Source organism: Branchiostoma lanceolatum, chromosome 5 (genome assembly GCF_035083965.1).
Source record: "Branchiostoma lanceolatum isolate klBraLanc5 chromosome 5, klBraLanc5.hap2, whole genome shotgun sequence".
In the NCBI taxonomy this organism is placed as follows: Eukaryota; Metazoa; Chordata; class Leptocardii; order Amphioxiformes; family Branchiostomatidae; genus Branchiostoma; species Branchiostoma lanceolatum.
This window is the reverse complement of record NC_089726.1, coordinates 4219119-4244570: the sequence shown is the minus strand read 5'-3', so window position 1 is coordinate 4244570 and position 25452 is coordinate 4219119. Positions and strand designations below refer to the sequence as shown.

Here is a 25452-nt window from a genome sequence, read left to right as displayed (position 1 = left end):
CAGGGACCGCCCGGCCATTCTATATATGAGCTCTAAGATGATTTGTGCAGGAAAACGGGTGGTATTTTCTCGACCACTCGTGACTTTAAGGGATCAAACCTCCTGCAAGATCGGTGATTTTCTGAGGGCGATTTTTGAGATCGCAGCTCGAAAACAGGTTGACGTAAAGCCAATAAGGCAACCTGACGAATTTAGCGTAGAGCGTTGACGGTACCCCCGACCCCATGTAGGCAGGCCTTCACGTGGAAACGAGGAATTTCGTTTCTCTTTCGAATTCCCTGCATTTGTTGTTGTTGTTGTTGCTACTTCTACTAACACTACTACTACTACCACCACTACTACCACCACTACTACCACTACTACTACTACTATAACTACTTATACTACTACTCCTTCTACTGATGATGATTGAAGCTACTACTACTAGTAGTATTACTCACTTAATCAAAAGGGTGTTCTTACCCATACTTCACACTTTATGATGCATTAATACTAAAGTTTTATAGTGTTTGGCCAACTTGAGGGAGGGGGGAGTTGCTTCGTGTGACAAACAAAAAGTCTCAGTATATGATACCCGAAGTCTTCGTTTATTTTCCTTTCATTGAAAGAACAGCGGAAGCAAATATCAACTATAGCCTGTTAATGCTCTTGTCATGGTAGCGGTGACCCCTAAAAATTCTCAGTTGGTGACAAATTGTTTTCCGCGCGCTGCCTTCGTGTTGTTGATTGACTGACTTACAAACATGCCCGCTTTTTGTGCACATGGTGGCATGATTTTACCATGGTCAATACTGACCGACGGAGGCCATATATATATAGGTGGCAGAATGTTCATCATCACACGCGCGCACATTTGCGACTCACGTGGTCACGACACACCGACCGAAAGAGTTTGTTTGCATTCCATACCCGGTTAAGCCCCCCTCTCACTGGAAGACCGGGACCTTCATTTAACGTCCTATCCCAGGGACGGCACTAACTGAAACTAGGTAGTCATTTATACCTGAGTGAAGTACAGAAAGTTGTGAAAAGTTCCTTCCTAAGGTCACAACGTCGGGACATGTCAGGGGATTCGAACAAAAGACCCCTGTCACGTTTATTCGAATATATTTAAATATTCTAAAACAAAGATAAACAAAAGAAAAACATTATTGAATTTTTGAATTGTACATAATCGAAACTAAGCAAAATTAACAAAAGAAAAAAAATTAGATTATACCATGAATTCTGATGACACAAATGAAAGAAGAATTACAAAATAAATTTTGAGTTGTAAACATAACATGTATGATTGAGCTATATAATTAGTTTAATTACGCAATACATGATCAATGTTATACATAGTTGACGATTTACATATTTTTTCTCTCCGTGTAGTTTATTCTCGCTTTCTCTGCTTTCTTTCCTACTAGCAAACTATGTTCTTCTTTTGATCCCGTTTGCACTACATATACGTACTACGTAGGTACCCGCGACTACGAATGGTGACAGCAGGAAGATGGAAAAATTATTTCGAAATCAACATTCCGAACATGAGAAAGAAGGCAGAGATAGGTGGCGACTGTGGTTCAAGGTAAGACACTTTCCGAAAATAATTTCATCGGGTGGGTAGAACATAGGATATTTGGAGACACCTTCTTCAGAGCTTCTGAGGGGGGATACTAGCTCAGCCATATTTGGGATTACGTTCTCGCCGCAAAAGCGCCACCTACATCGGCTACTTATAGCGCTGAGAAGCAGTACTCCAGTCAGAAGCTCTGAAGAAGGTGTCTGACAGACACCGAAACGTCAGCAGGTGAGATTACCTGGTTGTGAAATAAGAAACTCCAAATATCCCGTAAGACACTTTGTTTACTCATATCAAGCCATGTAGATTTGATTGTATGGATGACGGGGACCCCAAAACTGTTGCGAGCGTGCGAAAATCAATTTTCATTATGCGTTTTGACCATACAACATTAAACAAGTCCATCTCAACTTATATTTCTAACATCACACGAGAAGAAGCCATACCTATGAATTAGAGTAGTTTTAGAACCAATGTTTAGATTAGTATTAGAAATCCTGTCAGTGTCATTATATGAATATTATGAATGAATCATATGTATTTTGTATCTGTATGCCTGCATTTAGCCCGATAGGGCATGAATGTACAATAAAGGATATCATTATTATTATTATTAATAAAAAAAGGTTGGCAAAAAAAGTTGCTTTGATTTTATTTAATCTACGTGGTCAGGAAGGATGAACAAAACTAAACACATAAACTAAGGTATAACGAATAATAAACACTTAAGTCTAAGATGATATTTGTGTCTTCATTTCTTCAGAACCTGTCGGGTGTGTTGGCCTGTCTGGCGAGCGGTCTCTTCAAAGGTCCGGTACCTGCTACGTCACGATACGTAGAGAACCGAGGCTACACACCGTACCAGATCCTGTTCATGGACGACCTGCTGATACTCCTCGTTGCTCTTTGTATTGCCGTGTACAACAGGACCGACATGTTCCCAAACGACTGGAAACAAGGCTTCCGACTCCTTTTCCAAGGATTGACCAGGTTCACCAGCGTGCTTTGCCTGTTTACGTCCTACAGACTTGTTCCCCCGGCGAACGTTGAAGCCGTCTGGAGCGCCAGTATGCCGGTTTGTGTAGTGGCCCTGTCCTTCATCTTCCTTCAAGAGGTATGTTGCGTTCTCAAGCCTCTCTTCCCAGGAGGAAGATTACCGAGTGACAAAAAAATCGCCTGATCACTCTGTGTTAGAAAAAGACCACCACCACCACAACAACAACAAATTAGCCGACTTTAGAAATAGAATGAACAAAATGGGAAGGCTTAAACCCTACCATTTTTTAACATAAAAAAGGCTCCAAATCGGACCATAACTTTGAAGGAAAGAAAGAGTTTTGATGATCTTAATTCGGCGCTACGGTTCTCAATTTCAGCCCTCCACTGCGCAACGCAACTGTGATGTCAACTCTTTAGCTATTTTGCAGGATAATCAAATGCAAGACGGCTTTTAGATAATAAAAAATCCCTTGCTGCTAGTAGATAGTTGATCATTGTGACTCTTCTTATTCTCATTTCAGATCCCAACTCGTGTCACCATGTTCGGCATCCTGTGGTGCGTGGCTGGGGTCGTCCTTCTCGGTTATGGTAACCTGGTCAACAAGTGGTCCACGGACACGACAGAGGTAGCTCAAGGGATGCTTCTGGCCGTAGCCGGAGCACTGATTCACTCCATGCTTGACGTGGGCGCCAAAAACCTCCTGGAGTGCACCCCGAGGGTAAAGGTCGTGACCTACACGTACGTCATAAGCACGGTGTGTGCCGGGTTCGGAGCGTGCATCAACAGTTCCACATGGCACCTCGAACCGGAGACGGCCACTGTTTTAACTATGAGCTGTGTTAGTCACGGCACATGTATGCTCCTCTTCTACATCGGTCTGAGGTTGGTGGAGGTTAACGCAGTAACTGCGCTGACGCAGCTGAGTGCGTTCTCGGCCTACGGCGTGCAGTGGGCGATGCTGGGATTTCCCCCTACGCTGTTAGATGGCTTGGGTCTAACAAGTGTGCTGATAGGGACGTCTTCTGTTGCGATTTGGGAAGCACGTGCCCGTTGGAAGGAAGAAAAACACAAGGAATTAATGAAAGGATTACACATTCAGTTCGAATGATAACTCAAACCGATAAATAAGTTCAGGAAACTTAACTTTGATTGATCAAGTCTCCGTTGTTACGTTGCCAGTCGTATCATACATCATTTAACAAAATCTTTTATTTGCACATTCTTAATCAATCAATAATAAAATCCATAAATAAACTTTGTCTAGTGAACATGGATCCTGTCTGTGTGTGTGCGCGCGCGCGCGTGCATGTGTGTTTCCGTGTGTGTAATGGGTGGATTGTGTTTTCACGAATGAAGGCCAATAATTTTACCCCGAGTCATTTGTACCGACTGTCTTGCCGCCACACAACATCGCGGTCGCGGCTTACATTGAGAACAAGTGAGTAGAAATGTATGTTCACAAGCAGTGAGGAATTTGTTTGCACTGCGCTTTTATAAGTGGGAATGTCAAGTTACGGTAGCGTGCGTAGTCCTTTGGTTAGCGATCTTGCCTCTGGAACTAGATTAGCCGCTAGTTTGATCCCGGCTGTGTCGCCCACCCGACATGCACGCTACCGGAAAGGATGGCAGTCCTTGGGACGGGACATTAAGCCGTGGTCCACTGTTTGCTGTGCTTGTCGAAAAGAGCTAGGGAGATTTCCCCGGTACAATGAACCTGTAAAATACTGAACATTGCGTCTGTCTTCTCTCTCACGACCAGTGGAATATTAGCTCTTCAGTGAGCTAAACTGGATTGAGATCAGTTTCCTTTTACGTAAGGCATTCGAATCAGAAAATCGGCCCAATTTCTCGCCAGAAATTGTGATTTTTTTTTTGTTCACAAGATTCGCAATTCGCAAAATGGCGCAAAGCGACGCAATCTTTGACGCAATATTACATTCTGTGAAGTCACTGTAAATATCTTTTTGACGCAGTTTTCATCATTGCGCATTGCACGGCCATCTTCTTTGTAGACGTATTTAGTCGTATTCTACCTGTACCATGCCTCTCAAGGGCACGTCAGTGTCGCTGCAAGGGACAATAGTCGCAAACTCGAAAGTTGGCGCAGTTTCTAGCACAATTTGGCTCATGCAGTCAGTGAAATACCCGCTTTAATGATAACAATGATAATGATAACCTTTATTGTACAGGCATACAGATACAAAAGTAAATATAATGCGAACATTTCTGCATTTACATTACAACCCGCAGGTGCGCCCCCTGGCGAGAGAAGGCGGTTTCACAGTCTTCGGAACCGGAAGTATACCGGGTCAACTGGTGACAGGCCGCTGGTGACATGCACCGCGTATTTTGTCGTATTTACTATGATCTCTTTATCATGCACGTTTGGGGCCAAAAGCTGCTCTAAAATCAGAAGTTCCTCTACTCGACATGTGGACCCAACGCCAACTCCAGCTCTACTAAAACTCTCTAATAAAGCGTACATTGCCTTTAAGGTAGCCACATGCTGATTTACCACCATGGCAGGCAGAAAAACATGTTTTCGTCTGATGGCCTGTGGGCTGCTTTTCGCGTTCGGCATTACCGTTTTCAGTGGCAAAGGGGCACAGAAGCAACAAGACCACGTTTTAGTCGACAGAGCTTGGATGGACCGCGCCAATTCTCCAAAGTACAGGTAGGTTTGTGCTTAAGTCACAAGTGGAATAAGGGGCCCTGCCGGGCAGTTCACGGGCTGTTCTTTTTGCACTTTCGGGCGTGACCCCTACGTGGCCTCGTGAGGCACCCTGCGGCTGCCGGTCTATTTTAAGGGGCAAGGTCGGGACCCTGGAAGTTGTTTTTTTTTAATCAATGCGGGACACGGTAACAAATCATTGTGGCGCCGTAAGCTAATCGTGAGAACGCCGAGAGGTACCCTTCCGGTGGCCGTCAGTCCACAGGAACAATTTTGACTACACCCCCACGGGCACCGGTACAATTGGGACCTAAACATTAGCCAGCGTTACACAATCTCTCTCTGTCAGGGGCTGATTGGGGCCCCTTCCCCTGATCGAGAACTCAGGGCAGTTCACCTCTAATGCTAGGGTCACATTTCCAAAGCGGGGCCCGGCCGGGTAGCTTGCGGGAACGAAAATACGATGTAAAGGGCAACAAAACACACAAAACGTAAAAAAATTAATCCTTACCTTAGATTACGTATGATCTTGATATACATTTTTTTATTCTTTATTTTTTTAAACAGCCCGGTCGGGCCCCGGCTTAGAAATGTGACCCTAGCATAAGCATGGGGAATGATTTATTGTTTAAACAACTGAAATGAAAATAACCAATATGAGCTCAGGATTCTTTATCACTACGGAAATCAGTCCAATAGGAGTTCACGGCTATCTGTCTGACAGTTCTGAGTCTGACTATATGATAGCCTCTGTCAGCACATATGCATAAATCAGCTGTCCTCGATTCTCCTGTCTAAGACTTAGGTGTTGGCTATCAATTTTAAGGAGACTTGACCAATGTAAAGGCCGCTAGAAGCAGTATTTAGTCAGGCCAATGTAGAATGCTGTTTGAATAAGTACAAACGATTTCACGGGAAGATAGGTGGTGAGATTACGTAAGACATGCCGACCATTAGATAGAATGTTAATCTACAGTTGAGAAATCTCAATTGTAAATCAAACGCTTAAAGTCTGTTGAATCCAGGGCTCATCAGGAACATTTTCTAGGCTTAAAACACTTTGTGTAAAGGACAAATAGAATAGCGAAGGGCTGAACTGATCTCAAAGTATCAGAACACAGCACCTACATTGTATCCTTTGCCCCTGACTTCAGCTAGGTCGGGTATAAAGTGGTGCGAACGTGTCCATGAAAAATTAACCTAGATTCATGAACATGACAGTGATGTGGTAAGTGTAACGTGTGGTAGTGTAGTACGATTCTGATTTTGGGAAGGCATAGATTGAATTATGACGCTTGCCAGATCGGAGTATATATTTAAACGTGAGTATCGCAACTGCCAGCAGTGGTCTGTTGGCTATGCAGTATGTGATTTTTGAAAGGTCAAACGTTTTACCATCTTAATTGCGTCTGACTAAACCGGTTTCGTTCGGACCTCCCGGGCAAATAAATCCACGTCATTTCTGTGCCTCCGATCTATGTACTTCTTCCAGCATGTTTTCAAATATAGTTTGTGTGTGTATCTGTGTGTGTATGTGTCTGTCTGTCTGCCTGTCCGTGGGTGTGTGTATGTATAAATGTAAAATGTGTGTGTGTATGTGTGTGTTTGGTGTGTGTGTATGTGTGTGTTTGTGTGTCTGTTTGTTTGTGTGTGTGTGGGGGGGGGGGGGGTGACCAGATAGCAACCAGTTAGGTGACTCGCTGCTGTTACACGCCGTACTTTGTTGCCTATAATAATTTGGCTATATAGATGTTGACTCTTTTTTTACTGTACTACGATCGAATTGAAAATGTGTTTTGAAACCAAGGAAGAACTCGATAGACTACGTACTTTTTGTACACGCTATTACAGTTGTTCATCGATGTTTAGAATAAACCTGCTGAGTGTTGTAAGAAAGGTCAGATTGAAAATGTAATAGCTGTATGTCGATTTTTTTTCTTCTTACAACGAAGGAAGATAAGCTGGAAGTCATACCTGATCGTTTGCAGGTAGTTTTATAACGCTAGTAATACATGTTACAACCAATATTTCTATAGTTTAGGACATGTGCATTGGATCAAATCCCAAACAGCATCGGAGGCCCGGAGAGCGAATTTCAACACATCGGAAGTTGAACGGATAAGGTAAGATACTTTGCCTCCCTGAAAACAGAGGCATTGTTTTGTTTTCGGTGTGTGTGTTTGTTACGTCTGTATAAACGGAGATATTGTTATCGGTGAGTGTGTTTGCTTGTCGCTGTGTGTGTCCAAAGTTATTTGGATATTGTAGGGTGACCGGATGTGGGGCGGAAGATTGTGTGGCCGCACTCTTTCAACAATCTCTAGTCTTAAAATGTAATTCCGTGTTGGGAAGCAAGATGTTTTCATCAACTTTGCTCTTTCATGAAACCCAACAACTCTTTTGATTAATGTTCTTTATAGAGAGTGGGTTGCGGCGTACTTCAACCCTGACACGGATCTCACCGTGCAAAAGTCCCAAGTCTACCCAGGGCAACGCATCAAGTACGAACGGGAACGCCCTGGGAGATCGCCCAGAATAATAAGTCAGGAACTCTATCGCCTTGTTCCCGAGTCGCCTCTTCTGCAGGGCAAGCACTTCCGGTCCTGTGCTGTTGTAGGGAATTCTGGGATACTCCTGGGCAGCCGTTGTGGTCGTCAGATCGACTCCGCTGACTTCGTCTTCAGGTGTAACCTTCCTTTTATCGAGGGGTTTGAGAACGACGTGGGGACGAAATCTAACTTCACCACCATGAACCCCTCCGTTCTTTCGCACGATTATGGAATCGAAGGAGACACTAAAAATGACACACTAAGAGAACAGTTTCTGAAGCGCCTGCGTCTCCTACACGACCAGATTCTGCACATACCAGCCTTTGTTTCACCCAAAGGGTATCGAAACGTGGAGACTACCAACAAAATGATTCTGCAATATCACTTTCCAATCAAGGTATCGTACGCGCCGTGGGATACTATTCAGAAGATGTCAGCGTAAGTGCTTTACAGTAAAGAATTTCTTGTCCAATTTAATCATTCTTTTTGGAAAAAGTTATATTTTAGGAACCACCAGTCCCTAATTATTTGCTTTGTATCATACCTCAGAGATTAAAATATATAATCGAAAAGAGAAAGGTGAAAGCAGGAAAATGCACGGGGAAAGTTATATTTTGGAATCTTTGTTTAGTTTAAGTTTGAGTTTATATTATATAAACTTTTGTTGAGTAAACATCTACTACAATGCTTTGTTTTTTATTGATGTTCATGTTCCATCCATGTCTGTATTTTCTTTATACGAAGCTCAGGAAAAGGATCAGAATAAAAGATAATGTCTTGATTATTAAGAGTTACAGCACTTGTATTCCAATCAGGGGGACTATTGAATGAGGGGAACTATTGGAATGATAAAATCCTGAGTTTTATCATTTGTGCATTACGATTTGCGTTCTTTGAATATTCAACACACATTCTTTTAACTTTCTAGGCTGTGGAATGCTTCCGGATTCCATCTGAACCGCCCATCGACAGGAAGCACCTTATTTGCCGTGGCGGTCTGTCTGTGCGACCAGATCCACTTGTACGGATTCTACCCGTTCTCTGAGGACCGAAAGGGACGAAAGATAAAATATCATTACTATGGACATTTGAAGAAACGGTACCTCGATTCCAGCCACGAAATGCCTGAAGAGTATCGGGCGTTCCAGACGCTCCACCAGCGGAAGGCACTGGTACTGCACACAGAGCCTTGTAATGAGCTCTAATGAAGAATAACTCATTCGTCACAGGTTTTATGTATCTTTTAATTATTATTTAATTCGCCTATGGGATTTACATGGTCAAGGACACCAGCTGTTGGTCATCATGGTTGGGAATTTAGTTCGAAAAACGAGTAAGTTTGAGTTCGCACTGCATTGCGTACATCTCTGTCTAAGCTACCTGCATACTAAATATCATGAAAATCCGTCGCTCCTTTGTTCAGTTATTCTCCTTGGAAGATTTTGACAAAATGTGGTGGTGTGATTTTCGTAATGCTAGTTTTGTCTTCGGAATATATCTAATACTCATTGGACGCCATGAGCGTAGCTCAGTCTTGCATTATCCTCGATCTCTTACCAGTTTGTAACTCCTACTTTCCCTCCATGTTGATGTCTCTCTGTGTGAGATGTACCCACTAAAAACTAGGAATTCTGATTTTACAAAATTTAATATTTCCGGTTATCATTCTCACCGACAGTGTCGTGAAGAAATCAAACGTGACCAAGCCGAGCTATGAAGTCGACATCAACCTGGACCCACCGATGGCTGGTCACGTGAACAGGGCGATGAAGTCCACGGATGAGCAAATGACGTGGTTGATGGATAATGAGACCCGTGAAGGACAAATCCCAATGACAGGGTTCGGCAGCCCGATCCGTTGGTAGAGACGCCCTTGCATAAGACGTGCCCTAACTTACGACATATTTTACTGATATCATTATGTGTAAGTATCATGTGTCTGTAACAACCGACTTCTGTATGCAGATCAGTAAAGATGTAAATAAACTTAGTCCACGCACACCGCTGTCATTTGTATTCAAAACATATATACTTGCACATATTTTTTTCTTCGAAAATTGTATGCAAACAATAATGATGGAGCCGTTGATACAGCGTCACTGCAGCTTTATATTTACCGAATGTAACGCAGAGCGTAAAAGGGTTAGTACAACATGAATGTATGTCTTACTCAAACAAGCTCTTCAGATTGATGTATCCTACGTTCATTCATTAAACCTGACCGAATAAAAAGACTTTTTTCAACACAACCAAGAAATTGATTCAACCGACTTTTCTGTGACCATCTGTCACCTTTTGCAAGGCAATTCTGACTGGTTCACATTGCAATGCAGCACAGGTGTCGCTGCTTACGTTCCCAAACGCAAAGTATTTACATATATACAGTCACAGGGAATGATATCACAATGCGATCCCAAACGTACAGAAGTGTAACACAAACACAACTATCAAACAAAAAAAAACAGGATTACACCTGACCATTTTCTGGCTACTAGCGATGGAGCGCCGTGAGTTTAAGCGCGTGAAAAAAGCGTTTCCTAGGGCCCTCTTCGTTACATAGCTAGGAGGGGGGTTCAATATTGTCCATATGTCCTATTGTCTTCATTCAATGCCATGTGTTAGAAAACTTAGGCCCCTCAATGTGTTTGAGGTGATTTTACATAGATATTCCTTGTTACTCTTGCAAAGCATGTCGTTTAGATCATAGCACACATTCCATTCACAGTGCGGAAATACAGAATTGCTGACGCCTATATAAATACATCACACATGTATGTCTTTACACTATTTGTTATAACCTTGCACGGTCAAATTGTATTGACCAGAAAATGAACTAATGAAAGTAACTAAGTCTACTATAATTCACAAAATTTCATTCACACTAAGTAAGTACATGTAAAATATATCTCGGCAAGTGTTATAACATGATGAACTGAAAATTATTATAACATTTTGAACCAATTGTAGTCTTTGTGAGCATGGCGTATTATTTGATATACAAGTACTTTCATATAAGTAAATGATAAAACATTGCTTTTTCGCTAGCTTTTATATGCATAGACAAGTTCTAGGCGTGCTTAACCTGTACATAACAGTATACAATAGTCCATGTTGCTACATCGTAAATTGATCATCACCGTCATTAACATGATTATCACCATCATCGTCGTCATTAGCCATCATTATCATCATCATCATCACTCTCATCAGAATCCACCACCTCGTACTCAAAATCATCATCACTATCAACGTTGACGTAACTCTGAAAAACATGTTGTAAAAACACCACCACCATTAGTTTGGTTGGAATCTGTTGAGACATTAGAGGTATGGTACAGGTGAAATATGGTTGTCGATGGACAACATTAAAAAAAAACTCATTTAGATTGAGAACTGCCTACACAAGTTCATATTGTTTCCCAGCACCGTTTTGAATCAAGGCTTTTGCATTTTTTTCTATGAATGAGAATCTTTAGAAGTTGGGGATGAAAAGTACTTACAGTCATGTCGCCCATCATGAACGTGAGCTCCTGCACCAGGTTCGAGAATGTCGGTCGGTCCGTCGGCTGCAGTTCCCAGCACCTCTTCATCATGTGGTACCTGGTGGAGAAAACAGCCGTGTTCTGCCTTCAGTTTAAATGCGCTATCAGCCAAGGTACTTGCTATTTGAAATTCTAACTTCATTCAAGGTGACGAAATCTTACTTTCTACCTCTATTGCTAATTTGCTACTTTAAAGCTGACTCGAATATATTCTAGATTGAATCCATAGCCTCTCCATGTGGCATTAATGTAGAATTTGCAAATTGTCATTAAGTTGACTGAAATCAACGTACAGGGCATCCTCGCAGTTCCTGGGTTTGGGCAGTCGGTATCCTTCATGCAGCCTTCTCATCAAGAGTCTCGACTTCATCCCACTGTAGGGTGTGCCTCCTGGATAACATGGCACAATGGTATTGTTGTACTTACAAGAGAGTATGCAACCGTTTCTGTCACGTACAACTCTCATATGTCCAGGTATTTGTTTACACACACATCCTATTGTTTCTTTGGTATTTGAATCGCACTGTATTTACGATGGTGAGATGTGAAAAGGATAGTAGTTTGCCTTATTGGCTTTGGTAAAGAAGTACTTACCAAGCGTCACGATCTCCCAGAGAAGAATACCAAAGGACCATCTGCAAGTAAAAAAGCGCAGTCGTATTAGTCTGAAGAACCTGCGTAAGGATTAGCCGCGGCGACTCTTCAAACAGACAATGTATAATATACAAGTAAATACGTCTTCCCACCAGAGTCGCCGCGGCTACGTAAGGATATAAGTTTTCAAAATCCCATGATCATTGTATGAACTGCAGCCAACGTACACGTCACTCTTTGTGGTGTAGATCTTCGTGCTCAGCGCCTCTATGGCGGTTGATCGGAAAGGGATGGCTTTCTGTAGTTGAAAAGAAAATAACATTTGTAATACAAGACGAGTGTTGATATCTAATGTCGGTATTTTATGATATACAATGTCTTAAACTCAGATATGTCTAATGTTGGTACGTGAATCCTTTAGTTGACATCACAACGAGGTCTCATCAAGACCTACCCACATACCAAATATCAAAACAATCCATACAGGCCTTCTTTCTCCGGTTATCGTGTTCACAGACAGACAGACAGACAGGCAGGCAAACAGAAAGACACACGGACGATACTGCCTAAAATATTACCTCCATTCTTCATGGAGACAATGGCATAGAGAAACGCTTAACTTTAGTAGTTGTAACCATAAACCATTGATATTGCAAATACCCTCGACTTCTGTTCATAGATGCCCTCCCCACGTGACAGACCGAAGTCGGCAACCTTGGCGATGAGACGGTCCGTGAGGAGAACATTTCTGGCCGCCAGGTCTCGGTGGATCACCTGCCGAACAGTAATACATATCAGCTCGTAATCTTAAAATCCATTTCTTGTATAGTGTGTAAACAAATTCATGCACAGTAATAGGATGAATGTACTGCAGTTTTACAAAACTGTCACTGTTGATAGTGATATATCAAACGTTAAAACGGCCTTTCTAGTAGGGCAAACGATAGACATGATTAATAAGATTTTTTAAAGTTATTTCAATTTGGTGACAGATGCTTTGAAACCATTGTCTTGCTTGTGTACTGACTTCAAAGATGACTTACGTCCATGGCAGCTAAATGCTCCATCCCACTGGCAACGTCACATGCGATACGCAGGAGCATCACGGGAGACAGGGTGGAGGCGGTTTGCACTTCCGGTCTCATGTTGGCGTAAGGTTTTTCTGTCACGTGCACACGTGACTTTCTCAGGTACTTCAAAAGATCTCCGTTCGTGGCGAGTTCAAGAGCCATGTATTGTTGACCTAAAAAATCGCCCAAAATGTAGTTAGTCATACTAGGCTTTTCAGCAAACATGTAACGTTATTTATCATGCGCATTACAGACCCTCCCTCTAATCAGTTCCTCATTCTTCATATGAAAATTCCACGTCATTAAAAACTCTGACCTTTGTGATTGCAGACCCCGAGCAGGTTGATGATGTTAGGATGGAAGCCAACGTGCCGCATGATGTTAACTTCCTGCTGAAATTCGTCTTTGCTTTCCTCATCCGCACCTCCTGCGGACGGAATTATAAAAAGAATGATTGAACTCATTCTATATCTGCATTTGTATACGTTCCAACTATCTCCAGGCTTTCACATAGGGTCAGGGTAATATATCGGGGCTTTCGTAGACCATAATGACATAATGAGTAGAAGCGTTCTGTGAGAAAGGTGAAATATCAAGCAGTTAACCTTTAGCTTTATCATGCATACGATGAGAAAGAAAGAAAGAAAGCTATCAATGATTCCACTTATTCTTATCGTAGATATAAGAAACGCTTACTTTTGAGCACTTTGATAGCCGATTGAATCCAGTCCCAGTCGATCTTGACCGTTCCCTTGCGAACTTCCCCAAAGTTGCCTGCACCAAGGAGCTTGGAACTTAAGGAGATGTCCTTCCAATCCAGCTCACGCTCACTAGCCCCCATCATCCTCAGCGGGATGTGGTCGGGAGGCTCATTGTCATCTGCTACTGATGGACGCTGGGAAGGAGTTGAAGGATACAATTTCTTCATACAGTAACCTCATGTATCAGAAAGAATTCTGCCTGACTAGTAATGTACGAGTTTTAATCTCCAAGCAGATCCAACGGTTGCAAAGACCGTATCCAACTGGCAGAAGGAGTTTTCATTGCAACCGATGACGGTGCCTGACAACTTCTCTGGCTGACTGGAGCTTCTCTGGCTAGCTTGTACGATTTTGGCACCGTGGAGATCTGCTTGGAGATTTAACTCATAACACACAGTCTCTATCATCAGACTCTGATGGAAACTGCAAAACCATCGGCCAAATGGGCGGAATATTTCGTCAGGGGAGTTAAATACGCCAATGACTGACTTGGGCGGGCAGCTACATTGTATACGTAACTCTCCCAGTACTGAAATATCTGGAAGCTCACGATGACTTGTACTTGGCTACGTTCTATTATTCCACAGAAGGCTCTGGTGGAGATTAGACTACATAGTTAGTCCCTTTTGTCATCTGAAATGTTTATCAAAACTTTCAATAAGTTATATGATCGAATCATATTACGTTAATGCTTCTTACCGACTCAGTGGAAGTTGGTCTCAAGTTACGATGTTCCTCTTGGCGTTCCTCTTGGTGCCTTGCCCGATGTGCAGGTGCCTCCAGCATTGGCTCTTCCAGCAGCGTGGAAGCAACTGGACCTGAAACACGATATTGGGAGGAGCAGGTGAAACAAACAAGGAAAGCAGCTTATTGCAGAGCACAGCAGTAACAATCAAGTTGTAGAAAAGGAATGAAACCACAAATGAACATAAACATAGATCATACATTGTAATCAATATTTTCTGCTATGATAGTATGCTGTTTGTATACATACCTGTAGGGTGTTTACTAGCATTGACCCGTACTTCCTTCCTCCTGGACCGAGGAGAAAATTGATATTTCATTAAAAAAAAGTTAATTTTTGTGATTCCAACTACTAACACTATAGCATCTCCAAAAATGTTTCTATCTTTTGTCTTGGAAAGGCTATTGTCTTGATTTTGTGGTAGTTTTTGATATAAGGAAGTGGTGTAGGTGTGGCCCCGCTTGCAGCTGTTTGCTTTGTATCCAAAGGATCGAGAATCGGACAGGTTGAATTGATAAAGAATAGATGATGTTAATGAATAATCTGAAAATTTTATGCGCCTGGTGACGTCACTTCTACCCAAGTGCTAAAGCTATCTACCACCCAACAGCCATGACCATGGCATGTCCAAGACACATTAAAAAAACTGTTATGATACAATTTCCTCATTAATCATGCAAATACAATCCTAATTTGCCTAGTTCTAATCATCATCACAGAGCATTATCGGGTTAAACAACCCATTTGCTCAACCTTGTGTTAAAGAACACGTTGACTTTATGAATCATGTTAACAAATGTAAAGATGACATAGATTGACCCGTTCATGTTTTCATTTCCTGATCTATCATCTTTCACTCGTAGCTTTGACCAGATGGGTTTTGTAAAACCATTGTTTATACCACTGATGCCCTGTGATTAATGATCAGAGGAATGCCAGTAGGGTACCAATGGACAGTATATTTGTGATACTTTACTGGGAAAATGTACCATCACAGCGATGTGCTTCATAATGTAGTAATGATACGCCTTTAAAGTTGGGTGTACTTTTCTTGGTCACCCCGTATAGGCGGAACAGTTGGCGTACTCTTTGAATATCAAAAATCATCTGAAGATGCTGAAGATTTACCCTTTCATCTCTTACCTCCACATGAATATCCCTAGGCCTGCTAGCAGCAACAAAAGAAGAAATGCGGCAACAGCTCCTCCGACTATGGCTGGTATTGAAGATGCACATTGTTGGCCTAAAAATAGAAAGAAATTTCAATATAGATCATATGCCAAAATGTGAACAAAGTCCTGTAGTCATATGCCATAGGCACCCTCATACCAAATTTCATTTACTTTTCATAACAGGGCATGTGAGCCCCAAATCCCAAACTTTCAAAGTTGTCTATTCCAAAGATGTTAATAGATTCATTTTGGTTTGCGTCGATGAAATTTTCGGATCATTTTTTTTTGTTGGTGATACCAGGGCACAGGAGCTGAAAATACACATTTTGGTTTGTAGATAGCAAACAATCCCCAAATAGATCATTTCAAATTGGCGTAGATATGCTAACATTGTGAATAAAGTCCTGTGAGCATGTGTCCTTGGCATCCCAACCCCAATTTCATTTATAATTTAGTCTTAATACCAAGGGTACAGTACCGGAGCCCAAAATATACATGACTTTGGTTTAGTAACAGTCTAGTCATGGGAAGATTCCGAGCAAGTTCGACGGAGTGAGTGAGTGAGTGAGTGAGTGAGTGAGTGAGTGAGTGAGTGAGTGATTTTGTTGAAAAAATGACTAGAAAAAAATGTAATATTGAGAATTCTGGCTTCCGGGTCACCTGCGCATGTGCAGTTGAATCCTCCGATGAAGCTGTAACAGGTGCCAATATCGCACGGGTTGTCTGCACAGTTGTCTATCACGTTACGGCACAGGTAGCCGTCGTACCCAACCTTACAGGTGCACTCGTACAACCCCACCAGGTTCACACAGGTCCCGGCAGCGCAGTTGCTCGGAAGGCTGTATAAGAGACGTATAGTTTAACGGTCTGCTCAACCTCCGTGTGTGATCCAATGGTTAACGATATGTTGCTTGCTTACTTGCTTACTTATATCGAGACCTTCCAGTCACGAGTCGAGATGGCAGCCCAAGTGATCCTGCTACTGGACCGAAAGACAGAGGATACTGTTAGTTAGGCCGCAGCAAGTAAAATTGCATGGCATCATGGTGCGTATTGATTTTCGCTTGATTTTGAAAAATCAAAACTTTTCGTTCCCTCTAGCGATGGTCAATATGGCATGAAAATATCGTAAATGGAAAATATATCATGCTGTAGCCTTGATTGTACTTGTAAACGTGACACTAGTGAGATAGCTATGGCTGTAGTTATGGAAGCGACTCTAGAGTGGTAACCTTCAGCTTACATGTAGTTGCCATTTTGGCTTGTGATGCTAGACTACAGCACTAGTGTCACTTGGTGGACTTCTTGAATGCAGAAATAAATCCCTTGGTTGCTGTGAGTCACCATGTTCCATCGCTTCAACTTTTCTTACAGCATTTATTGTCTCTATCTTGAAGCTTCGAAGACTTATATGTATCTTATTTTTACCCATCTGGATTTCTTCGCGCGCTTGCATTAGATTTGTAAATTGCAGAGGATGTCAACGATAATCTTTACATGCTGAGGCCTAATTGTAATTGTCGAAAATAACAATCTATCTGGTGCATCTCTCATGCATGATCTGTAAATGACATCTACTTCTCTTTACATGCATATGCACTGTTTTCAGACTAAATGAAACCCCGCGGTTCAAAACCACACCAGGAATCTATTTCATTGTCTCGCCTGCACTCGTCTACGTCATCCTCGCAGCTCACACCCATGTAGCCCTGAGGACAGGTGCAATTCCTCCCGGAGATGCTAGGGGTCGGTGAGGTGCCCTCAATGCAGGTGCCGCTATTCTGACACGGAAAGTTGAAGCAGTTTCGTTCAGTGTCACAATTCACTCCTACGGAAGGAATGTCACTTGAGGTTATATTATATAAAGATATATAGAGACACCTTCAGAAACACAGATCTATAAGAACATGTGAGGATATCTTCTAAACTCACATTTTGACATTGAAATTCACATAATCTGTAAGTGAGTTGTCTGTATGTGCAAAATTTCTCAGTATGGTCATCATCATCTTTTATTAGCCATTGACCAGGGAAGAATATACATATATGTCAGGGTAGAGACTCCTATCTCGTAGAATCGCCGATTCTGCCGGTGTCGACAGAAACTCCGATCGGGATCTTTACCGGCAGAATCGGCGATTCTGCCAGATCGGAGTCTCTTCCCTGACATCTATATACCGATATTTTGCCACACCAAGAGCAGTTTTTGGCTACCCTCACCACAAGCAAACCTGGTGCACCCTAATATGATGATCCACGTGGCTAGGGGACAAATTAGAACACCAGAAGGGTAACATATAAAGTGGGGTTACCGGTATAACAATTGAATGAAATCCTATGGGTATATGTCCAAGGTACCTCACATCAAATCTACGGTCATTTGGTTTTAATACCATGGCTGAAAATCTATTTTAAAAAGTGAGAAAAACAAATTCTGCGATATTTGCTCTCTGTCTCTCTGTAGCCAAGAACTTGCAGTCAGCTTGGAAATATTTACCGGCATTTTTACCACTGGCATTGGTGTAGTTATTTTACACTATTTATGGATTGAATAAATGGGATTCAACACCATCCATATACTTTCTAAATCAGACCAACCTTTATATTGGTCGGGACACTGGCATCGGTAGGCGTTCTCCAAGTTGAAGCAGGTTCCTCTGTTCTGACACGGGTTTGATTGGCACTCGTCCACGTCGATACAGACCAGCGGGTTCGCCCCGGGAGTCTGCTCGCTCCACCCCGGTTTGCACTCGCACACGCCCAGGTTGCACACCTGTCCAACACCTGCGCACTCCTTAAACAGGCAAGTGTCGAGTTCGTGGCATTGGCCAAAGGTGACTTCCCTATGGAATAATCGATGGTTAACCTGTACAGTCAAAACCCTGAATAATTTTCATCAGGTTGGTGAAACAAAGTTCTTTGTTCACAACCGCATATCTACAGTGCGGCAGTTATTCACATCTTGTCAATCGCTATCAATTGTTTTTTTGTGTGCACACAATAGCCAAATTATGTTTTCCGTTATTTCAGTTGACCTCTTACCTCTCGCACTTACCATTGAGTTTATTACTCCGGGAAGGAGGATGACCTCCTTCTGGGAGTATTGGGAATGCATTTGTTTGCGCGTTCGCAGCTATAACTCACTATCCCGTTGTCACATTAGTGAATCATTAGTGTGTAACTTGGCATATCGTTTGCCTGGTTCGGCGTGGTGATGCACAATAGCTTTGTTACACCATAACTACTTTAAACGTCAATCCAATATCGTAATTGCACCCCTATAATTAATGCTATGTCCCACTGTCCTGCCATAGGGACCATGTTATAATCCGTTATGCATGACTGGCATACTTCAGGCAGATACGGGGTATAAATCTTCCTTACTTGCTGTGATCGTATAGTCACTGTTACATTGAAAAATAGACAACGTGCATCACCACACGCAACCTAGCAAACGATATACCAAGTTACATACCAATGCGGCAACGGGAATTGTGAGTTTTAGCTGCGAACATGTGCAGAGTGACCTCCAGTCTGTGTATTAAGTATGCGGTGTCCACTCGCAACTCGCATACAGTATGTGCGCACGGGACGGACGATGCACTTTTAGTTTTACGCACAGTGTGAAAATGGCAAATCTCTGGACCTTCAAACTTACCACACTTGTAGTTTATAATACAGAGGCTGTGACAATGTAAAAAGTTTACGCAGGGGATGAAAGATTGTTGAGAAATATCTCTCAGAAAAGTGCGCGCGCCAGTGTCACTTCCGGGTGGTTAGATCCGGTGACCTTTGACCTTCGTGAAATGTTACGATAGCATAAAATTAGCCTTTTTTATTGCAAATAGCTTGATAGCTATAGATCAGGCCGGCCTGCAATAAATTGTGGAAAGAGGATTTACTGCATATTTGTGATTTCTGATACATCTTAGTTTTAAGGCTGAATGGTTCGTTGATAATTAAAAAGGGGCCATCTAGATCTAACTTTGTGACTTTTCCCGGAATTTCTAGATCCCATCTGTGCCATTATGTAAAAACATACTTTTCAGCAGGTTGACCACTCCTGTATTGAAAGAAAAAGATAAACAAACACTTTTTCTTTACTTGCTCTAAAACACTACTTGGACTGTGCAGAGATGCAATTTGTGCGGGTCAATACTTGTACATACTATAAATACTTCACGGAGAATTGTGTCCTACGGACTCTTGTTATATTTGATTTTGTTTAATTAACCATTTAACAATTGTGTAAGTTTTGTTTTTATATTTTATTTAATTGTATTTAATGTAGGAATAATAGTGTAGGATTGAATACACTAATGGAGATCTACATAAAACAAACAAACAAGAGCAGCATTCCGGTGACAGTCTGTCACCTTCAGGATTGCCCTGTGAACCAGTCAAAATTGCCCTAAAGCCCCCGTCACAAATAAGAAATTCAGCTCGGCCGACGTGTTGGCGAGCTTCAAATGTGCATTTTCGGTCGAAGTACGACCGACGTCCTGTCGATTACGCGGGCTTCGGGCGATTCTTAGAAATCAATGTTGATCCAAATATTGGCCTTTTACCAGGTTAGTCGATTCTGACTTCGCCCATGTCCAAGAAATGGTACCATCTCATGGGGGATTTTTAGTTTTTAGTGTTCGACGGACGTCACCCGAGATTTTCATTGGAAAATACGGTCGACGCTCGGGCGATTTTGATATTCGGCGAGCTTCGGGCGATCTACAAATTTGGCCGACGCTCGCATGAATTGTGACGCCGGCTTTAAGAAGATGACAGACGGTTATGGTAAGGTCGACTCTTATGAATATATAGTTGTGAATAGAGAACCTTGTTATTCATTTATGCAGTTCAAACTTTGTTATTTTTACACAGGTGATTCATGCTTTGCACTGCCACCTAGGCGGTAAATCGTCATTCACGACTCAACGATATAATGATACACGACAAAAGTAACAAAAAAAATATGCCTCATACCAATTATACACAGTAGAGGTCCAAATACGCACTGGGTACACAAAATCACACATTAGACATTTCTTAATTTCTTTGTTTTTCCGTTACTTCGGACTGAAAATGCATAGCCAGGTTGTCATCGACTAGAAAAGCAATGACTGACGATAAAAGTTAATGTAAAGTGTTGACTCATGCTCTCACCTGCTCTTCATAGTTTTAGTCTTGAAGTCGATCAGATTGGCGGTTTGTGGCACGCCACTGTAGGACACGAAACGGAATTCCTCCATGCAACCCCTCAGGGACTCTGTAACTTCGATGTACTGCTTGGCGTCGGTTGTCAGGTCGGTGGCTGGGTTCTCGATGCCGCCGACATATAAGGAGTTCACGTTGAGCGAATGGGCAGCATCCGCTCCCTCTCCTGTGTAATACCAGTCCACAGAAACCATAGCAAAATTAACATCATGTCATGAGCGAGTTTTCGATTCGAGTACAATTTCTATCACCATAACTCAAAACACGTCTGACATTTATATGGTTTTATTCGACTTGGTCTGCAAATCTTAATTAACGAGATCTCATGAAATCTTCAGCTTACATCTTACATCTTACATCTTCCCCAGGTAGGCCTCATGGCCTGTCAGTTTAGAGCCTTCTCCACTTTTCCCGGTCATGGAAGACCCCATCTTCTTCCAGTCTGCCCAGTCTATGCTTTGTTAATATTTCTTGTATGAATGAATGAACTTTGTTGCTCGACAATTGTACATGGTACAATGTACGGCAACAACGACAAGACAATGAATACAATGAGTATGTTATCCTTACACCTTTTCTTGGGTCTGCCAAGAGTGCGCTTGCCTGTCGGTTTAATTTGTATTTGAATGCAATCTTTAGGATTCGTGGACTCATGAAATCTTGCGAAACTTAACCACATGAGATTTCGCAAAATCTCGTCGTATTGTGCGAGACTTTACCTTGGAAGGTGACCAGGGCGATGGTGTTGCCTGCGCGGTCCTTCATGGTGGCGGTGTTGGCGTCACGTTCGATGAACAGCTCCTGCTCCTCTCCGTCATTAAACGAGTTGGCGGACACGTAGCTTTCATCCGCACCGCTTCCCTGGAGGCGTAAAGTGGAAATTTACAATGAAATGCTGCAACTTTGTCATAGTTTTTGGCAAGTGTGCACAAGGTACTAGATTCGATTTGCTATTGTCCAATGGAAACAAATAGGGCTAGCATATGCGGACGCACCTTAGTGTTAAGCCTCAACACGGCCTTTCCGTCCTTGAGGTAGACCACTAACCAGGCGGGACCTCCGAAGTAGAAGAGCAGGCCGTTCTGAGCCCTGGGGAAAAGACACGGAAACTTATTATCGGCTGAACAACAATCAAAATTGAACCATAATGTGATTGGAGAAACACAGGAATATCCTCACCATGGCTGTGTGAAGCTGGCACATAACACACGGTGTGTGCTGACATAGCGACTTGGTAAACAATCAGCAGATGAAAGGGAAAAAAAAGAAGAAAGAAAACGAAAAAATTTAAGGAAAGAAGTGTAGAAAGGGGATGTAGAAAGGGGAAGAAAGAAGAGAGGAAAGATTGGAAGAAAACAAGTAAAGGAAGAAAAATAAAGAATATTCACCAATTTGAGGAGACGGCAATCTTACTTTGTCCTGAACTTGAAGCTGATGATTGTTCCTGATCTGGGCTGCAGGTCAGCTTCAACCTTCATGTATGCCCTTGAACTTCTCAAGGTCGCGATGGAGGGTGGGGCACAGACAGGGCACGTCGGGACGTCCTTACCCGAGGTCTCTGTAGTGGACTTAAGGTCAACTTCTCGTGATGGAATTCCAACACGCACGTAGGAGAGGCACACGATCGGGTAGTTGTACAGACGATCGGATTGTAACTGTAGACAACAAGAACAGCACACTTTAACGCGGAAGGGTAAATGATAGGGGTATGCAGTACTAATTGCAAGGCCAAGGGACAATGTTTACATAACAACCCTCAACATCCGTCCTCGTCCGCCCCTGTCATATTTAAATGGTATCTCCCGTTAGGTTTTGTCACTTCTGTATCGTCTTACCTTGCGTCTTCATCTTCCTCGTCTCTATGGTTGGACATCTCACTTACCCGCAGGTCATTGACATCTTTGTACCCGCCGATGTAAGTGTTCCCTCTGAGGTTGGCGTTCGAAAAGGAGAGTTCTGGCTGCACGTCCGTCAGCAACGACAAGGGGGCGCTGTTTCCGTCGATGACCGCCCTCATCTGACCGAGATGGTGTTCCTTCATGTTGGTGATGACGATTTCGTGAGTCTGGTTGCGCTGCACTGGCGGGTTGTCCTCGTCTCCTACGAACAACTGCGAATGCAAGAGACACTCTCAGGGCGATTCGCAACTTATACATATAAATAACCGTCCCTTGACAAAGTGCCCAAACGCCAAGGTGTTTGTTTTTAAATATCATTATTATTGATATTACGGTTTATGTCTTTCAGATGTCTTTACAATCAGCAGTCATAAATTGAATATAGAAACAGGCAGATATCATAATGTAGCCCCTGACGAAGGTTTTGCCCATTCTGTCCAATGCAAATTGAAGATGAATTTCACTTTGTCATGGAATGCTCTAGATATTGTTTGACGTAATAAGGTATTCACATTTCCCAAATCAAGTACAACAGGCTTTATGAGACTCGATGCTACAGACAGATTTGAATACATCTTTAGATGCAACATCTTCCACAACAAGATGTTAAGTTTATTCTACACCTCTATTTTGTACTTTGTTTAATAGTTGTTACCATACATTGTACTGTGTACAATTGTCGCACAATAAAGTTCTTCTTCTCATGTTTTTGTGTCTTTAGTTAGAAACTTAAAACATACCTCAAGAAGTTGCCCGCTGAGAGAAGCCTCTATGTATATCCGGCCGTTGAAAACACCCATTGCGAAGAAATCCTGGTTTTGTCCGGCCTGGTAGATGAGCAGCCCTCTCTGTTTACACGTTTTGAATTTCATCTCCAACCTGTCCTCTGCGCCAGCTAGTACTGGATTTGCAGACAGCCCCCATTTCAGGAAACCGCCCTTGTCCACGAAGATTTCAGAACTCGCCAGGTTGGCTATAACTAGTAGTAACACTGTAACAAAACAAACAACAATGACAACAACGTCGTTAGAAGATGATACTTACTAGTACAAGTCAACGCAAAAGGTTTCTTCAAAGCAATAACCTAGGATGAAACTGCAACATGAACCCGAGAAAGACGTCAGTGTAAGAAAGGGCCGTTCCGCGGAAGCATTTTTGGTTTTGTCTTTATCTCTCTAACTTGACTTTTCAAATGCTAAGATCAAAAGTTACCCATACCAAATTCCAAGTCATTTGATTTCAACACTAAAATATACATTTGTGGTCTAAAAATGGCAAATAAACCTTGATGAAATAATTTACAAAGGCTTATGTAAAAAGATCTTAACATGTCTGGGGTCAAGTTTGCCATGTGCCGAATTTTGGTTCATTTTGGCCCCAAAATGAAAGACTTGAAGCTGAAATCCATTTCACCAAATGGCAGGAGGAGGAGGATGAGAAGAAATAGGACAAAAAGCAAATTAAGGAGGGGTATGCTTATACTGTGGTATTGAATTAAATACACTAACAGCATATCTGTGGTATTATCAATCCAACTGACCTGTCTGTGCATCTAAGGACTACCATTAAAATTCATAAACAGAAAATTAGAAAAAGGTATCCCTTTCAAAATTGATAACATTGATTCTAATTCACTTAGGAAGTCGGACTGTCATGGCGTGATAACGTCTAAGGCTACATGAATGATAAATAAACTTACCGATCTGGCATATCGCAGGTTGAAACAAAAAGGTGAACAGGATAAAGTGAAACATAGTTTTGTTGCCCGCACGCCGCTATATCACACTTCTTCCAAGGCAGTTCTGAAAGCAAAACATGCAATATTTAGAGTCCCACGACCTTATACTTTCGCCGAATGATGTTAACCCTTTTGAGTGGCATATCAGATGTTTCCCATTTATCATATAGCCATTTTCCATATAGTAGTTAGTAGTACTGTGCAGTATTTGATTATATAGTTCGGAGAAAAGACTTTGTTACAAAGGAATATGATTTGGAAGCATTATTAAACAAAATATTTGACTGAGCACACAACTGCATCCAAATGTGATGTAAATAGAACTCAAGTTTTTCCTGTAAACTACAATACTCAATGAAATGTCTGCTGTGCAAAACATAGCATTCTCCGCGAAGGCAGCAAGATACTGGTGACTGGAATTTGACCCGCCCCGAGGCTTCGCTCTCACGGTTCGCTTATTCGGTTATTACAAGTCACTGTCACTCCTATAGGTGTGCACGGAATCATAACGCCAGGCCAGTGACTCGTAACAACCGAATATAAGCAACCGAATATAAGCCAATCGAGAGAGCGAAGCCTCGGGGCGGGTCAAATCCCAGTCACCTGTATCTTGCTGCCTTCGCGGAGAATGTTATGTTTTGCACAGCGTACGTGTGTGCGTGTCTCAGTCTGTGTGTGTGTGTCTCAGTCTCTGTGTGTTTGTGTTTGTGTGTGTGCGCGCGCGCGCGGACGTATGTGTGTGTGTGTGTGTGTGTGTGTGTGTGTGTGTCCACGTGTGTTTGTGAGTGTGTGTGTGTGTGTGTGTTTGTGTGTATGTGTGTGTTAACCAATAGGAGTGGAGGCTTATGATTGATTCCATAAACTTGCAGACCATGCATTTGGCTCTGTCCGTGCAGTTTTAAGAGAAACTTTACATTTTGAATGAATTGGACGA

At 42.3% G+C, this 25452-nt stretch overlaps 4 protein-coding genes across 5 annotated transcripts; 2 read left to right on the top strand and 2 right to left on the bottom strand.

The window, feature by feature from the left end:
- Positions 1 to 2303: 2303 nt before the first annotated feature.
- On the top strand, positions 2304 to 3821 carry LOC136434510 (solute carrier family 35 member G2-like). The gene is made up of 2 exons (XM_066427349.1): positions 2304 to 2681; positions 3088 to 3821. Exons 1-2 carry the CDS (start codon positions 2304 to 2306, stop codon positions 3673 to 3675), a joined length of 966 nt encoding a protein of 321 aa, XP_066283446.1. The 3' UTR covers positions 3676 to 3821.
- Positions 3822 to 4836: 1015 nt separating this feature from the next.
- LOC136434506 (CMP-N-acetylneuraminate-poly-alpha-2,8-sialyltransferase-like) lies at positions 4837 to 10833 on the top strand. 2 transcript variants are annotated; one of them, XR_010755751.1, is made up of 5 exons: positions 4837 to 5241; positions 7275 to 7361; positions 7659 to 8225; positions 8716 to 9120; positions 9466 to 10833. XR_010755751.1 is itself a non-coding variant. In XM_066427342.1 (5 exons), exons 1-5 carry the CDS (start codon positions 5087 to 5089, stop codon positions 9502 to 9504), a joined length of 1092 nt encoding a protein of 363 aa, XP_066283439.1. In that variant the 5' UTR covers positions 4837 to 5086; the 3' UTR covers positions 9505 to 10833. The 2 variants fall into 2 exon arrangements, 1 of the variants encoding a protein (XP_066283439.1); XM_066427342.1 differs by having other exon boundaries at positions 8716 to 8959.
- On the bottom strand, positions 9787 to 17152 carry LOC136434505 (tyrosine-protein kinase receptor Tie-1-like). Its single transcript, XM_066427341.1, has 13 exons — positions 16332 to 17152; positions 15643 to 15742; positions 14749 to 14789; positions 14454 to 14572; positions 13690 to 13888; positions 13310 to 13420; positions 12967 to 13166; positions 12584 to 12697; positions 12151 to 12221; positions 11924 to 11964; positions 11623 to 11719; positions 11288 to 11387; positions 9787 to 11049 (listed from the first exon to the last, which is right to left on the bottom strand). Exons 2-13 carry the CDS (start codon positions 15648 to 15650, stop codon positions 10960 to 10962), a joined length of 1191 nt encoding a protein of 396 aa, XP_066283438.1. The 5' UTR covers positions 15651 to 15742; positions 16332 to 17152; the 3' UTR covers positions 9787 to 10959.
- Positions 17153 to 17266: 114 nt separating this feature from the next.
- On the bottom strand, positions 17267 to 23996 carry LOC136434800 (uncharacterized). Its single transcript, XM_066427863.1, has 9 exons — positions 23993 to 23996; positions 23521 to 23771; positions 22765 to 22992; positions 22296 to 22537; positions 21878 to 21971; positions 21602 to 21743; positions 20832 to 21048; positions 18270 to 18514; positions 17267 to 17499 (listed from the first exon to the last, which is right to left on the bottom strand). The coding sequence occupies exons 1-9, from the start codon at positions 23994 to 23996 to the stop codon at positions 17282 to 17284; spliced, it is 1641 nt and encodes a 546-aa protein (XP_066283960.1). The 3' UTR covers positions 17267 to 17281.
- Between the last annotated feature and the right edge of the window lie 1456 nt (positions 23997 to 25452).

What these genes read in the sequence shown, in the direction of transcription:
- LOC136434510 (XM_066427349.1), top strand. Translation starts at nt 2,304, where the DNA reads ATGATATTTGTGTCTTCATTTCTTCAGAACCTGTCGGGTGTGTTGGCC. An exon ending in CCTTCATCTTCCTTCAAGAG is followed by an intron (nt 2,682 to 3,087) that starts GTATGTTGCGTT and finishes TTCTCATTTCAG; the next exon opens with ATCCCAACTCGTGTCACCAT.
- LOC136434506 (XM_066427342.1), top strand. Translation starts at nt 5,087, where the DNA reads ATGGCAGGCAGAAAAACATGTTTTCGTCTGATGGCCTGTGGGCTGCTT. An exon ending in GCCAATTCTCCAAAGTACAG is followed by an intron (nt 5,242 to 7,274) that starts GTAGGTTTGTGC and finishes ATATTTCTATAG; the next exon opens with TTTAGGACATGTGCATTGGA. An exon ending in ACTATTCAGAAGATGTCAGC is followed by an intron (nt 8,226 to 8,715) that starts GTAAGTGCTTTA and finishes TTAACTTTCTAG; the next exon opens with GCTGTGGAATGCTTCCGGAT.
- LOC136434505 (XM_066427341.1), bottom strand. An exon ending in TGCTAGTAAACACCCTACAG is followed by an intron (nt 14,573 to 14,748) that starts GTATGTATACAA and finishes ATCGTGTTTCAG; the next exon opens with GTCCAGTTGCTTCCACGCTG. An exon ending in TCTATGAACAGAAGTCGAGG is followed by an intron (nt 12,222 to 12,583) that starts GTATTTGCAATA and finishes TTTCAACTACAG; the next exon opens with AAAGCCATCCCTTTCCGATC.
- LOC136434800 (XM_066427863.1), bottom strand. An exon ending in AGCTTCAAGTTCAGGACAAA is followed by an intron (nt 21,972 to 22,295) that starts GTAAGATTGCCG and finishes TCTTTTCCCCAG; the next exon opens with GGCTCAGAACGGCCTGCTCT. An exon ending in CGCCCTGGTCACCTTCCAAG is followed by an intron (nt 21,049 to 21,601) that starts GTAAAGTCTCGC and finishes GGTATTACACAG; the next exon opens with GAGAGGGAGCGGATGCTGCC.